The 16,227-nt window shown below is 41.3% G+C and overlaps 1 protein-coding gene across 14 annotated transcripts in view; it reads right to left on the bottom strand.

The window, feature by feature from the left end:
- Positions 1 to 16,227, bottom strand: part of ANKHD1 (ankyrin repeat and KH domain containing 1) — a 100,754-nt gene that overhangs the window by 61,875 nt on the left and 22,652 nt on the right. For all 14 annotated transcript variants that reach the window (XM_064387915.1, XM_064387918.1, XM_064387903.1 and 11 more), the window contains exons 3-4: positions 2,580 to 2,736; positions 559 to 706 (exon numbers count right to left, since the gene is read on the bottom strand). In XM_064387915.1, coding sequence (XP_064243985.1) covers positions 559 to 706; positions 2,580 to 2,736 — 305 coding nt within the window. The remainder of the gene's footprint in view (positions 1 to 558; positions 707 to 2,579; positions 2,737 to 16,227) is intronic.

The following is a 16,227-nucleotide window of genomic DNA, read 5'->3' as shown; positions in this document are numbered from 1 at the left end:
AATGACCAGGGCACCCACACATAAAGCTCACAGGTGAGAAGTTCTCTCCCTGGCCTGTGTTTTGGCACCAAAATGTGAAGTTGGGCATTTCTGAGAACTATCACCTAAACATTTCAAAGCAGCTGCCCTTAGATACAGAAGCAATATAGCTCAAAATTAACAGGAATGAATGTACTGTTGATAAAATGTGATTTTAAAAAACAATTGTGTGAGTGAGACATGAGCTTTTAGGAGGTAACCAGTTGTAGTATTTGGGTTTGCTGCTATTTTAGATACTCTTGCTGGGCAGAACAGCTGGACTGCATCTAGAACAATGCCAGAAAAGTAGATACATCACAAAACAGGATTCATTCCTCAGATAAGTACCTTTAACCTAAAGGCATATGTGACTGCATTCCCAAACTATAACCGGAAAATCACAATAAGCAGTATTCACTGCTATTGTGTTGAAATAATAAAACATTATAATAACCACAATTGCTAAAATGTTTACCTATCAAAGAAGCCCCTCAGACAGTGGTTCACAAATGCTTAATTCTAACTGTATTTGTTACTTACTTGTGCCAATTCATAATATCCTGCTGAGCAGGCCAAGCAAAGCAGACTCTCCCCTTCTTCAGTATGTTCATTTACGCTCCGTCCTTCATCCAGCAGCTTCCGGACAGCATTCACATCCCCATCGGAGCACGCTTCCGCCAAACTGCGACTGCAAAACAGGCACCACAGTCAGCTCAAAACACACCTGCAATACCTCCTTCCTAGGCAAGGAGAAGCCTTTAAGGAAAGACTCTTCACTTCAGTGCTAAGCTTTACTTGAAAATGCACCTTTTATATATTTTATCTATATACATACACAATATTTTCACAGGTGAAATGGAGATAGATACTTTCCTTATTGTCTAAATTAGCTTGTTCTCATCAGTTGCTAATTTGAAATTTGCTCTCATAAAGAGCAGATGCAGAGAGCTCTCAAAGCTGTTTTTTGTGGTGTTTGCAAGACAGGAGCAAACCTCTCTGATGCTATTCCCACTTCAGGGAATGCCAGATACACAGAGGCTGTGACCATGACAAAGTGCTGACTGCAGGTGCCAAGGCAAATTCCTATTGCAGACAAAGCCAAAAAGCCAGCAGTCAAGTATCACAGCGACCACTAATACCAATACTCCAACCAGACAAATTTCTGTAGTTAAGAGGGCAATCACCTACTCTTCTACAGCGAAGAACTTGAACTTTCTTGAAGAACTCAACTCTCTGGTACACAGTAGTTACACCTTCAGATGCAATCTGCTTCTGCTAGCAGTAGAACAGCTCCACTAGTAACTATAAAATTACCTGAATTTGGAATAAAATCCCATTCCATAGCTGGAGAACCAGGGGTGGTCAGTATGTACAATTAACTGAATTTGAAATAAAATCTCATTCCATAGTTGGAGAACCAGGGGTGGTCAGTAGGTACAAGTAACTGCATTTGAAATAAAATCCCATAGTTGGGAGAACCAGGGGTGTTCAGTATGTACAATTAACTGAATTTAAAATAAAATCCCATTCCATAGTTGGAGAACCAGGGGTGGTCAGTACATACAATTAACTCAATTTGAAATAAAATCTCATTCCATAGTTTGGGAACTAGGGGTGGTCAGTATGTACAAGTAACTGAATTTGAAATAAAATCCCATTCCATAGTTGTAGAACCAGGGGTGGTCAGTAGGTACATAAAACTGCATTTGAAATAAAATCCCATAGTTGGAGAACCAGAGGCAGTCAGACCACACAACTGACTGGATTTGAAATAAAATTCCGTAGTTGGAGAACCAGGGGTGGTCAGTATGTACAATTAATAGAATTTGAAAAAAAATCTCATTCCACAGTTTGGGAACTAGGGGTGGTCAGTACGTACAAGTAACTGAATTTGAAATAAAATCCATTTCCATAGTTGGAGAACCAGAGGTGGTCAGTATGTACATAAAACTGGATTTGAAATAAAATCCCACAGCTGGAGAACCAGGGATGGTCAGTATGTACAATTAACTGAATTTGAAATAAAATCTCATTCCACAGTTTGGGAACTAGGGGTGGTCAGTACATAGAATTAACTGAATTTGATATAAAATCCCATTCCATAGTTTGGGAACTAGGAGTGGTCAGTATGTACAATTAACTGAATTTGAAATAAAATCCAATTCCGTAGCCGGAGAACCAGGGATGGTCAATAACTACAATTAAGTGAATTTGAAATAAAATCCCATAGTAGGAGAACCAGGGGTGGTCAGTACGTACATGTAACAGAATTTGAAATGAAATCTCATAGTAGGAGAACCAGGGGTAGTCAGTACATACAATTAACGGAATTTGAAATAAAATCCCATAGTTGGAGAACCATGGGTGCTCAGTATGTATAATTAACCAAATTTGAAATAAAATCCCATTCCATAGTTTGGGAACTAGGGGCGGTCAGTACATACAAGTAACTAAATTTGAAATAGAATCCCACAGTTGGAGAACCAGGGGCGGTCAGACCATCCAGCTAACTGGATTTGCAATAAAACCCCTCAGCAGGGAGGCAGGGTGACGGCACGTACTTGTCCACCTGGCCGTTGTTGTGGTTGTTCTCGGCTCTCATGCGCGTCAGCGCGGCGGCCGCCTCGTCCAGCGCGCAGCTGACGGACGACGTCAGTCTCCGGAGAACCTCGGGATCTGCGAAGGCTTTGCCATCGGCAGTGGACAATTTACCAATTCCTTCAGGGCACGTTCGTTCATCAGTCGGGTTAGTATGAAAGTCACACAAAAGAAATGCAAAGACACTGTTTTAGAGTTCAGCCACATGCACTATTAGTTAAAAATCATTTGCAAACATGCCAAATAATTAGCTACTTAAAACGAAACTATCTGCTAAGATTTGCCCAAGACCTGACTATTTCAATAACTATAATATAGCAGTAAAAACCCTGTATCTTTCAACTAGCAGCTTGGTTACTTGTCCTGATGCCTCAACTCATACCTTTGAAGAACTTAAGCTCAAAAACCATCATATTGGAGTATAAAGGACAAATTCAGGCATTCAAGCCCAAAACCAGAAGTTTGGGAAACAGATGTGACTTAATACTTTCTGAATGTGAATAATTTTTCAACTTAAAACACTTATTACTCTTTTCCCACCCAAAACAAAGCAGACTGAATTCTAGTGTATATATATATATATATATATATTTTTTTTTTAAGAGCAGGAAAATCTTTAATGTTTATTAGTTTAAATTCCAGTAATTTACCACTCTAAACTGCCCAGATCTAGTGATAGGAACAAAAATCAGGAAATGAAATTTCAAATATTTTAAGTATACTTGAAATCAATGCCTCTCCTTCACAGACATAACACAGTAGAAATGCTTAGATTCAAGGAACTTTCTTATAAGTTTCTTTTTTTGGTAACAGTTTCTTTGCTCAAGAACTGCACGCAGGTTTTACTCCTCATAGTTAAGCACAGCCTATTTAACATGTGGAAACAATCACTGCAATGTGGGCAGGGTTTGCATCTTCAGGTACAAATGTGCAAACAGCAAACACCTCCTGGCCACCCACAAAAAACCCCAAATATAAATCAATCAATTTCATGTGCTGCAAAAAACGAATGGTTACTGGTTTATAGATCAGCCACCTTCACCAGTCATGAATCAGTAACTTTTCAATTCCTTAGCTGTTAAAAAAGGTCAAATTAGACAGAAACCTCTGGAAATAAGGCACTTTATCCCTCAGAAGATTTCTATTTGGTATGTGCATATGTGCAGGCTTGATTTACACCACAATGTAAATGTAAATGTTTGATTTCCCACAACCCAGCTTGTAATTACTACAGAATAAATCGTATTTTAAGTTGAAGGTTGTCTTCAGACAACGTATTTCTCCAGTTTGAGAGCATCCAATTTGTGTCTTGATAATGTCAGAATCAATACTTACCAAATCTCTCCAGCCTAAATCTCTTTGTGCCCTCACCCTGCACTGGAACGTGGTGCTGGCCACGATGGAGAATCCCTCTCCTGCCACTGACACAGACACCTCCCCTGGGGTGCTGCTGGTCACTTGGCTGATGGAAATGAGCAGTGGAGGTTCCATGAGCTGCTTCAGACACTTGTGTACCTCCGCCCTGGCTCCAGCATGCCACATCTGGATTCCTTCAGCATGGTCAAGGGGCTACAAAAACCACTTATAGCTAATTTATAACTAATTTATAACTAATTGCCCACTCTGCAATGAAACTAGAAATCACGCATCGAATTGTCTGGGTTGGAAACCTGGCTAGTCCAGAGCAACCAGAGCACAAAATTGAGGGGCCATGGACTCTTTGAGGCCACTGGCCACATGACCCCTTCCACCTCCAAACTGCTGAGGCCACCACCCCCGTGGCCATTGCTGTTAAATATAGCAAAGTTAATAAACAAGCCTCAAGTGCCACAGCTTGTGCCTTATGTATTCACATGAACTGGATTTGCTGGTGGTGTCAAGGGGTTGGAAGTCCTGTCATCTCTGCAGCTGGAGCAGCTGGGACAGTGGGGGACAGTCACTGCAAAACTGGGTCAGGACATCAATTTAGTTCCAAATACACCAAGAAAGTGACAGTTTTTCCACAGCTCAGCTTCCCCAGGATGGCTCAGGGAGTAACTGCTGAGATGTTTACACGAGCTATTTCTGGTGGCAGTGCTGGCTAATGCTGCACTGCAGTGTACATAAAGCACTGCTGAAGGAAAGACAAAGAACCAAGTCTTCACAACTCAGCTCTGAGGCCTCATCTGGGACTGCTGCAACCAAAGCTGAACACCGTGGTAAACAACATGGAAAAGTACTCAAGAGAAATCCACAGGACCCTGAGCAAAGGCTAAAAATGCACAGATTTAGCTTACAAGGAGCAACACAACTGCAGCTTCCCTCGACTTAAAAAAGGTCTAATTGAAGGAGCTGTTAACAGCTCTACTGTTGACAAAAGAAGTGGAAAATACAAAATCCAGCCAAAAGAAACCTACCCAAAGAATTACCAAAACACCACCATCACATAACCCAAAAGCCCAGGTGACACTGGATATCTCCATCATTTCAGCTCACCAAGGCAGCAGAACTGACAGGCTGCCTGGACAAGCAGGACCTACACTTGACACCTTCTCTGTTTTAAAAATTTATTGTGACATTCATATCTGGGATTTCTGAAGGCAGAGGTCACACCACAGATCTTCTGTGCCTGGTTAAGACAGGAAAACTTGACCCACTCCAGCTCTCCTGTTCCCAAGTATCTGTTTCCATGGGTTTTACCAGGTGGTCTCCTGGAGGACTCACCAACCACAGGCCACTGGCTCTTCCTTCTGGACACTCAAAGCACACTTACAGCTCACTCCTGTTTCCAACTTTGTTCCACAAAATGAGCTATAACCACATCAAGGCCTTTCAGAGGGTAAGTGGAAGGTGCCTTTTATTTACCTCACCAGCTAGAGCTCAACCCAGGTGCCATCCCCAGCTCTTAATTTCGTATTTTTATATTGCACATGCCAAAACTAATCAACAGCCACAGAAGGCATCAGAGCTGACATTTGTTTGGCTGGCTGGAGTCAAAGGGAGACAGGCTACAAGAATTACCACTGCAGACACACATTCATTCACCCCCCTTTTGCAATTATACTCAATAATTTACTATATAATAACAATCTGAAGTTTTTATTTTGCTATGATTTAGGATGACTATGCCAGAATCTCAATGCTGTAATGCTCATATGTCTTTTAATGTCTAATTTACCTAATTTTGTGCCCAAACCAATTGTTCTTGTGTCACTCTCATAAAGTCAGGGACTTCAGCAGTCTGATTTAAGTGCAGGATCTTGGCCAAAATTGTTCTTGCTTCCTCCCATCCAATAAATACTGAAAGCATCCTCAGCACCATTCCACATACTCTTGCACAAGAGTGAGCACAATTTCTAACTTTATTACAGTCTCTCTAACATGTCACTGATCTGACACTACCTGAACTGGACCCAAGGTCTGACATTCTGTACTTCCTGGAATATTACACACACACCTCTATAGAGGCCATCCTTTCAATCTTTTCATGGACTGATCACTGTAGCAGGTTTAAGTCTGAAAAGAGAATATGGGACCCATTGTTTTTTTGGAGAACAGTCCACAGTCATTAATTGTATGGATATGGTGATGCTTCTAATGCAAGGCTACAGCTTAACACTAACATTATGAAGAGTATGTTCTGAAGCAGGCCAAAAGGAAATGCCTTCACCCAACATCAGCTGCCATACAAAGACCAAAAAGGTGAACTCAAAAATAGCTTGGACAGGATACTGTAAAGCCTGTGTCTTCTAACAGCCTAAGAACAGTGGCCCTGAAAGTCACTATTTAAGGATATTCCTGAACAATAGACAACTGGAAGAACAGGGAGTGGAGAGACTTTCACCTGTACTGTGATGTTCCTGCTTTACCCTCTGCAGGGAAAAGCAGGGCTACTGCAGGGCCCACACATCTTCACATCTTCTGCAGTGGGCAGCTCTTCATCTGCTGCTGGAGCCACGTGCCAGCTGCTCACAAACCCCGCAGGAACAAGGCCAGCAGCACTCCCCAGCAATGGAAAAGGTCAATGACTGAACTCAGGGCCAGATAATGCCAGATGTTCCACACCTTATTGCCATATGACTGAACTATTTCAATTAGCCTGGAGTTGATTACAGAGGTGTATTAGAACAAGGAACTCACCTTTCAAGGGAAAAGTTTGCTCATCAGATACACACCTACGCTCCTATAACCAACACTCCCATTTCCTTGTTGACTTTCAGACTCACTGGGGTATTCCCACCTTGTAACTACCCAGGTTAGAGTTTTAAGGTAACCTGAAATGAGTTGGTAACTTCTCAGTGTGATCTGAGTTTAACAAGTCAGAGACCCAGATATTGCCTCAAAAAAAAATAAAAGAAAACAGCAACAGGTTTGTGTCTTTGGAAAACACAGTTAAGCCCCTCATAGCACACACAGCTGGTGTCACCATATAATTTGAACATCAAAGGAGACTGCTCCAAAAAGATCAACATATCCAAGAGATAATGTCCAATAATCTTCACAAAACCCTGAAGATTCAGTGATGATTGTGTGCTTCCCCTGTCAATTCCAGCACTCTGCATGTTCTAACACACACTGGAGGACATTTACTTGTAACATGTCCAATTTATGCCCTCATGTTCTTCCCAAAGTCTAATTCAACTTCAGTTCGTACAGAATCAGCTGAGGGTCCTTAAGAGCTTACACAGCCCAAAGACAGGTAGTGATGGAAACGTGGAGAGCTTAAAAAGGCCCAAAGAAGTACAAAATGAGAATTAAGGCCCAGAAATGTCTCTTATCTTTCTAACAGTATGTCAGGAATCTGCTCTAATCAGCCTGGTGTCCAAGCAGCACCTCAAACAAGGTGAAGAGTGTTCCAGGAAGGAGAGGGGAGGAACTTGGGTTTAGGTTCTTTACTGGAATCTCCATCAGAGGAATTGAGAAGCTCTAGACTGTCCAAAGCAGCTGCCACAGCCTCGTGCCAACAAGCAGTGACCCCACCAGAAGAGCTCAGCTCCAGCACATCACCCAGCTGCCACAGGACAAGAAGGCAACCAGCAGAAATGAGCACGCGCTGTTCTCTGAGGGCTCAGGGGGCAAAGTGGCAAAGCTACACGCTGCCTGTGTAACGAACAAAAAAGTGTGCACTTGGCTCCTCTCTGATGATATCTAAACATCTTCCCAAACACAAATTTCATATTAGATCAGTTTCAGAGCCAGTAAACCAAGGAAAAGCATCCCCCATTTGCTTGTAAAGAGCAGTCCAAAGCCAAGCAAACCCAAAGGAACAGTCATTTGCAAGTTTCATTGCATTAAGATATCTAATTTGCAGCATCAGAATGAGGGACATAAATAGATTTACAAATTTTTGAATATATTTTAAACATTTACATGCTTATTGTATGCTGATTTCTCAGGCTAAAGTACTCAAGGCAAAAGCCACATATTGAGTAGTGCTCTTCAGGTAAAGAAATTAGAAAATACTAGTAATTCATTCTAGTGCACTCATCTTCTAAAATTCACACACTTTTAAAAACTTTCATATGAAGTGTTGTTAAAAAAACCTAATTCACACTAAGTTAAACAACATTAGAATTACAAGAAAAGTCTACTTGTACTATAAGGAAAATAATGTGAGAGTACAGCCTGAGCAATGCCATTTGGGATTTTTTGGTATTTTTATTTTTTTGGAGAAAAGCATTATCCAGAATGCTTCTCCATTTTTCAGGGGGTCATTTCAACACTACTATTCCCAGGCATGGAACAATTTTATATGGTAGGGATTATCTTAGCTTTGTTTTGTAAAACACTAAAAAAACTACATTGAGGCTTTCAGTCATTCCAAGCCAAGCACACGCCTTTGGAATCACTGCCACTGAAAATCACAGTTATGGTCTGACTTCAGCTCAGCTCCAGAGCAAAGAAAACTCACTGTGCCTCCACCAGCCCTGGTGTAGCTGCACTTCACTCAAGAAAATGTACTTTTATATACAGGTGATAGAAATTTTCACTACAAAACTATTTTCCTGTCTTACCAAGTACATGGCACAAACAGAACTCACTGGCTGCAATTTTTATTTTTCTTCTTCTCAATTAGTATTTGGACAAGCTAAATAAAATTCATTTAGCATGAAATTAAGAGCTACAACTTGAGGGTTTTTTTAAATTTTATTAATTAGCATTTTACAATATTTCATGTGTCACCATCACAGTTTCCCATAGACTTCAAGTGCAGCTGAGTTCTCAATTGCTACAAATCATATTCCTGACAGCAAACTGTGATGCTTAAAAATGACATTTTCAGTGCAATCTGAAAAATCATGTTCAGATCATCTGCTAAGCATTTTCTGGCAAAAGTAGGAATTTATTATCCTGGACTGTATTTCATGGTCCTTCTCTCAAAATATCCCTTCTCCACAAATCCACGCTCTTAAACATAATAGGAAATCACCCACAATATCCACCAGCAATATTCAAGTGACAGGGAATGCCTGAAAAAAAAAACAAACCTGAAAGGCCATTCCAACATACACACACCCTGGGAGAAAACTCCTAATTCCTGCTCCCATTTTTCACTTACTTGACACTACAAACTCCTAATGTCACACCTGCATTTACATCTATTTCAATGCTCTTGCAGGAACAGGAGCCAGCAATCTCCACCACCTTCTCTCCTCTTCCCAGCACGGCAGCTGTAGCAGGGAGATTTTCCTTTTCCAGAATCAAAAGGCAGGAAGTACTTCTCCAGCTACAGTTAGTGCTTACTGTTATTTCAGTAACATTTTGATGGCAAGGGTTCCTTTTTGAGATCATCTCCTTTTTACATCAGTGTGCTTAAATATCTCACACTCTGAAAGCTAATTTGAAATTCCACACAAACACAAATCCTTGATTAACTAGTCAATATTCATTAACATTTCTTTTGAGAAATTAGATTCATTAAGTGTCAATTTATAAATTTAGATTTCAATTTAGTCTCACATCACTTCAATAAGGGTTACCTAATCAGGGAATTCACTACCTCAGCCACCAACTTCCATTTTCAGTAAAGCTTGGAAGCCCAGTAACCAAATTCAGCAATGAAAAACAGCTTTATATAGACTTACAGATGTTTCTAGAAAAATCCCTATCTTCCCAAATAGTCTGAAATTTAATCTAATTTCTCTCCACCAACCCAATCCACCCTATTCCTTTTGTTTTCAGAATGCAAGGAAGAATACAGGTATTGGACAGATACGGAATACCACACACATTTTAGCTTAGAACACTGAAATAAAAGATTGGTTTAAACCTTGTAGCAGAGATTTGTTAACATAGGAGAGGTCAAATAGGACAGAATAATACCAGAAAAATTATCCACATAACTTCCTCCTCAAAACTCCTCATCTTATTTAAAATCCTGACCACGCCAGACTTTGCTACAGCAGAACTCTCAATTTTTCTGTCAGGTTGATTTTTTCCATGCTTTCATTAGGCATCCATTTTCTCCCAGGTATGGACACTAAGGTACCTTTTCTAAAGCTAAAATAAAAGGAGATTTTTTGTGCCAATCTAACATTTGGTCACTTCCAGAAGGATGACTTTGTGCTCCTCCTCTCCCCATGTCTCCCCCACTGCCCGCACACTGGGGAAAAGAAGAGGGAGTTTTCTCTCAGCACAATAAGATAAGTCTGACCAGCAAAAGGTCTTTCTAGGCACCACCAGAACTAAGAGGAGATAACCATGCAGGAACAGCAGATTACTGCCTGACCAGGACAGCAAACAGCCACCAAACCATCTCACCCACCTCACACACCTTCCTGTCACTCACTCACAATGTTTGTTCCAAATGTTTGTTCCCTAATCCAGGATCTTTATAAAGAAGTTTAACCTTTCATTTTTTAAAGATTTTGTTTCTATTAAATCTCTATCAAAGAAACATTTGCCTTCCTACAAGGCAACAAGTTCCCAGATGCAACCCTCAACACTGCTGACCCCTTACAGGAACCACAACTTCCAGACACTCATCATACATGTGCAGAAAATTTTGCTGATCACTCAACCAAATGCACTTTGGTCCCGCACATATTGCATGTAGTTTACATGGAAGCATCATGAATGACTCTGGTGTCACGATTACAGATGTACTTCAGCAGCAGCAAACAGCTTTTCCACCCAGCTCTGACTCTTGGGTTACCTTGTGTTTTAAAGCAGCAACTACAATCAGGACAGAAGCAACATTATAGTGAAAACAACTGCCAGTTCTGTCTAAGAATAACTATTTCTACCAGCTTCCCTAAATTGTTGGGGTTTGTTTTGATTTGGTTTTTATTTTCTTAATGGAAAAAGCACTCTTATCCATTGGCAACTAAGACCTTCTTCTCAAATTGCTTTTGATTGCAAGAAAATATAAGATTTGAGAAAAATATTTAAAACACAGTACTAATGTTAATTCAAATAAAGGAAAAGAATGGGATTAAACAGTGGTTTATCTATGTGACTCTGAAAAACCTGAATTTGTTTTGGTGCTTTGCTGGGATTAAATGGGAGTTACACTGGATATCACAGTAAAATAGGAGCTTAGCACTCATTTTAAATTTTTTTTTGAATGACCAAGTCAGGGATTTTTTATCCCAACATTAACACAGATAAAAGCCAGCAATACACACCCAGAATCACTTGCCACAGCAGCAAAACCACAGCAAACTACTTGGGTCAATGCCTTTTCCCTTTCTGTCCTCCCTTCCTCCCCATCTCCTCCTGCCACAAGCCCTCCACACCTTCCCAGGGCTGCAGCACCAGAGAGTATTCAACTCCATTTCATACTTATAGACTTAAAACAAATGCTCTTCTGGTTGTATCCTGCCAGCCCTGCTGTGATTAGCTAAGGGAAAACTTCAGCCACGGGCGGAATTGTTCGCCTGCCTTTGTTTGGCTTTGAACTGGACACAGTCAAACAGCAGCGTCAGCACATCCCCCAGCCAGGCAGTCAGGCAGTCACCTGCTCCCAGCCTGCCCAGCAGAGCGTCAGCACACACCCCAGTCACCCCAGAGCATCCCAGTCACCCCAGAGCACATCCCAGTTACCCCAGAGCACATCCCAGGGCACCCCAGAGCACATCCCAGGGCACCCCAGAGCACATCCCAGGGCACCCCAGAGCATCCCAGTGCACCCTAGAGCACATCCCAGTCACCCCAGAGCACATCCCAGGGCACCCCAGAGCACATCCCAGTCATCCCAGCGCACCCCAGAGCACATCCCAGTTACCCCAGAGCACAACCCAGTGACCCCAGAGCACCCCAGAGCACATCCCAGTCACCCCAGAGCACATCCCAATGTACCCTAGAGCACATCCCACTGTACCCTAGAGCATCCCAGTGCACACCAGAGCACATCCCAGTCACCCCAGAGCACATCCCAGTGCACCCTAGAGCACATCCCAGCACACCCTAGAGCACATCCCAGGGCACCCCAGAGCATCCCAGGGCACCCCAGCACATATCCCAGAGCACCTCAGTGTATCCCAGTGCAATCCAGAGCATCCCAGTGCAATCCAGTATATCCCAGTGCACCCCAGAGCATATCCCAGTGCACATCCCAGTCCATCCCAGAGCACCCCAGCCCATACCAGCACATCCCATCCCATCCCATCCCATCCCATCCCATCCCTGGTCACAGAGAGCTGCTGTCACCCACCCAGAATCACAGGAGCTCTGCTCAAGTTCCAAACTTTGGACATCAGCTCAGATACTCCTCTATGTAAAGGAAGAGAAGGAAGAATCTGATTGCTTCTGGGTGTTTATATGAAGTAGTTTTAAACCCCTAAGTCACTCCTGGGGTATTTATTTTAAGCTAAGATTGCAGTGCATACAATATTTACCCATACAACTACAAAGGTGGTGTCCTGGTTTTGCATGGGATGCATTTACAGAAGTGATGCAAACTTGCAAGTGATGCAACTAGCTAAATGATCCAGAAGCAGAAATTATGACCTCTGTAAAGAAAGCTACAAATTTTTTGCTTTGTGCCATCAAATATGGAAAAATGTACCATTTAATTAATTATTTTACAGAAAAATATCACAGCTAACAGTTGGTGATTATTCTTCATTTCCTGGTTCTTCCTTTCATGGCTTATCAGAGAGAAATGTTTCCTTATTTCAAGTCTGACAATTGCTTGGCTCCAAGAATCTGAAAGACACGTGTCAAAGAGCTAAGACTGCTACTGAAACAAGGGAAGGAGGAACGTGGAAATGGCACTGTCCACTTGGGAAGGTAGGGAGCAAAGAAAAACCTCGCATACCCCTGAGAAATATCAAGAGAAGAAAAAAATATTAACGCTGAGAAAGGTACACAGAATTCCTGTTCTTGACTTCTAGCATTCTAACTCAGCTCAGTATTTCATGTCTCATCCTCTTCAGGGCTTTTGCCCCTTGAAAAAGTTACTTTACAGACACTCCCACCTATTTAGTGGGACAAGGAGAGGACAGCAGAATTACTTTCTGCTTTCTGAGTAACCCAAAGGAAGGGAAAGTATCACACCCCTGTGGAGACTGACTCCAGGATATGACCCCCCTCCACAACAGAGATGCAGGAAGGTAAGAACTCAAATAACCTCTGAGTGCTATTTATAGACAAACAGCCCACTTGAACTCTTCTCAAAGTTTCTGGCAGTCATTGGCAACTGAGCCCCAATGGGCTGTAATTGCCTTCCTGAATCAAAAAGCAATCAGTACAGTACCAGTGACTATCTGGGAAAAAGACATTTGAAAACACTACTACATTTTCAAGCAAATATCTGAGAGCAAATTGAGTGCCAGTAACATCACTGAGCTAACTCAGAAGCACAGAGTTTTAGCCCCCAGTTTATGGTAATTATGTATGGCAAAGCCAGCCAAAATACTGAGTGTTTTCAGAGTGATCAAGTGCACCACTTCTTTAAAAAACAATCACCACTCTAATGGTCTGTAGCACAGACTAGTGTATAAATTAATGTCTCACACTGAATGTTTGAGAAACTCTTCATGAAACCCTCTCCTCTGGCTAAAATGATCCACAGCCTTTCAGTACTGCCATCATTACATACAAACTGCATAACAAAAGATCCTGAAAGTAAAACCTTCGAGAATGCCAGAGTACATTGGAGTACCAAACTACCAAAAATCAGGATACTACAGTCTTCAGAAATAAAACACAGAATTGATTTTACCATGACCCAACTTGAAGAAAGAACACACATATCTAATGCTAACACTTCTCTACAAGAACATCCCAAGGGACCATCTATTTATTTTTTGCAGCATCCTCTTGCAGTTTTAAAAACTAAAGGGAAGAGATGCATTTTCACCCAGCTCCATGTCTCTGAAGCTCTGGTGCTTCAGATGGCAGATTTTGTCCTTCACAGGTCACAGAATCCAACATGTGGCACCACACAGAGCAACATCTACTGAGCTTCTTCAAGAGCACAGTGCAGAGAGAAACTGTAACAAGTACAAATCCAATGGGGGGAGTTGTTTCCAATAACGAGTATGGAAAGTTCAGCCAATTAAGGTTCTACCACAGCAAACTTCTCTCATTATTTCCTCCAGGTCTTTGCTCTTACTCTTTGTAAAGACTAGAACAGATTTGTTCTATCTCTTGCTGTGTCTCTGCTGCTGGGGAGGATCAGGTACTGGGTGCTTTTGCTGTGAGTGAAGGCTGATAGCCAAAAGCACAGCCACAGTGCAAGTTTATCCTTTTTTCATTAACTAATCCTCCTACTTTTCCTCCAGAGACTTCCAAAACATGCTGCTTCCTTGGTTTTGGCAATACTAGACAAAGCCAGCTGGAAGTCAGGCCAGGTTGGTTAGAACATTCTTGCTTGCTGTGGTCTTCCTCTTGCTACTCAAAAGCAAACTAATTCTTTGAAAGCAAAGACACAATTTCAGCCTTTATAATGATTCTGAGTTGAGAAGGTTTTTTTAAAGGACATATTCAAACATGAGTGTCAGAAAAAATAAATATACACACACATACAAAGGAATAGTCAAGTGCACACACAGGAATAATCAAATGCACAAACATGGAATGATTTGTTATAGCTCTTCAGAAAAGCAGTGGTAGATTTAGAGACAAATTCAACTTGCAAACCAAAGGCAAAAGGCAGACAACAAATGGAGATGTATAAACAAAACACAGCTTGCAGGACAGATGAAATAACACTCCTCTCTCCATGCATCAGTAGAGCTCAGCTTCAGTAACACGACTCATTTGGGGCAAAAAGTTCTCAACAGAGATCACGTACAGAGACTCCAGAGGAGAACAAGAGCAAATGAAAGTCTAAAGAAGATGAGTTAAGGGCAGAAAAAGGTTAATGTGATTTAAAAAAAAAAAAAAAAAGAGAAAAAAGAGAAAAAAAAAAAAAAACCCTTGAGGGTGATATCAGTCTGCAAATCAGCTCCGAGGATGGCTGCACTGGAACACTGACCATGAGATGCATTAAACAAGCAGTCAAAGCCACTAAAACCCACTAACTGCTTTACTCCATCTTTCCTCCTTCCCTCACAAGGCTCTTCCACAGGAAGCAGCTCAGTGTTTCCTTCACCCCTGAGCTGCATATTTCAGTACATAACACTCAGGACTGGCAGTCCAAAAATCCTTCTCATCCCAAGGACTGCAGTATGCTCTGGAGCTTCCAGCACTGGAGATTGTCTCTCTAACCAGTTCCTAAAGCCACCAGTCAGGAATGGAACAAGCACAGCTAAATTTGCCTGGGGAGAAGGCAGAGAAGAAGGTAAAACTGAATCTACAGAGACTTTTTTCTGACAAATTTTTGAAAAACTTTTAAGATGCTGTGCAGAATTTCAGAGAAAGGTGATGCCTAAATGACAAGTCAACAATTCTTGGTTTGGAAGCAAGTTTTACTACACAGGGGGGAAAGTCCCTGAAGATCTGCACAGTGCATTTTGCTCCCATTGCAACTATTTTCCTGATTAATACAACCAGGATAATTTTATGCAATGCAATAATTTTTTATCATATCCTAGTGTGTATTGAATCTTCAAGTATTTAAATAATTCATATTCACAAATAATGTAACCTGCCTTTTTGTGCAAGATGTTTAATGTACTACAGCTCATTTTAAATTTAGAGATTTAAGTCCTTAGCTTTCAAAGTAAGGTCTGTAAAACAGCACAAAATAACAGCAGGAAACTAAGATGCTCATACCCCACTGTAAAAAAGCCACTTGTTTCCATAAGCAGAATCAAAGATAAGTGGCAGTATATTTCACATATTTTGTTTTTCATTAATCTGGTGAAAACCAGCTTGACTTTCTACAAATATGCAGAACTTAATCATTTGTGCAATGCATATACTATATCACCACTTGTTTTCTTAGAACCTTGCTTATAATTACCTCCTAAATATACAACAGTAACATTTTGTCAAAGTTGAGTAAACAATTTAAAAAACCAACCAATTCATGTGCTATACTGCAAAGTATTTATGACTCAGTAAATCTGTTCCTGGCACTTTAAAAGACCCCAAATATTTGCTAGGATTATAGAACTGCCAGAAGTGTTATGGACAGATGTGTTGTAGCCCACCCCAAGAGGCTGTCCCCAGACCAGAACATGCCCCAGACTGTTCTGGCAGCAAGCAGCCCTGCTCCAATGCAATGACTCCTCACAGGAC

Source organism: Passer domesticus, chromosome 13 (assembly GCF_036417665.1).
Source record: "Passer domesticus isolate bPasDom1 chromosome 13, bPasDom1.hap1, whole genome shotgun sequence".
NCBI classification, from domain to species: Eukaryota; Metazoa; Chordata; class Aves; order Passeriformes; family Passeridae; genus Passer; species Passer domesticus.
The sequence above is the reverse complement of the archived record's forward strand: the minus strand, read 5'-3'. Positions and strand labels throughout refer to the sequence as shown.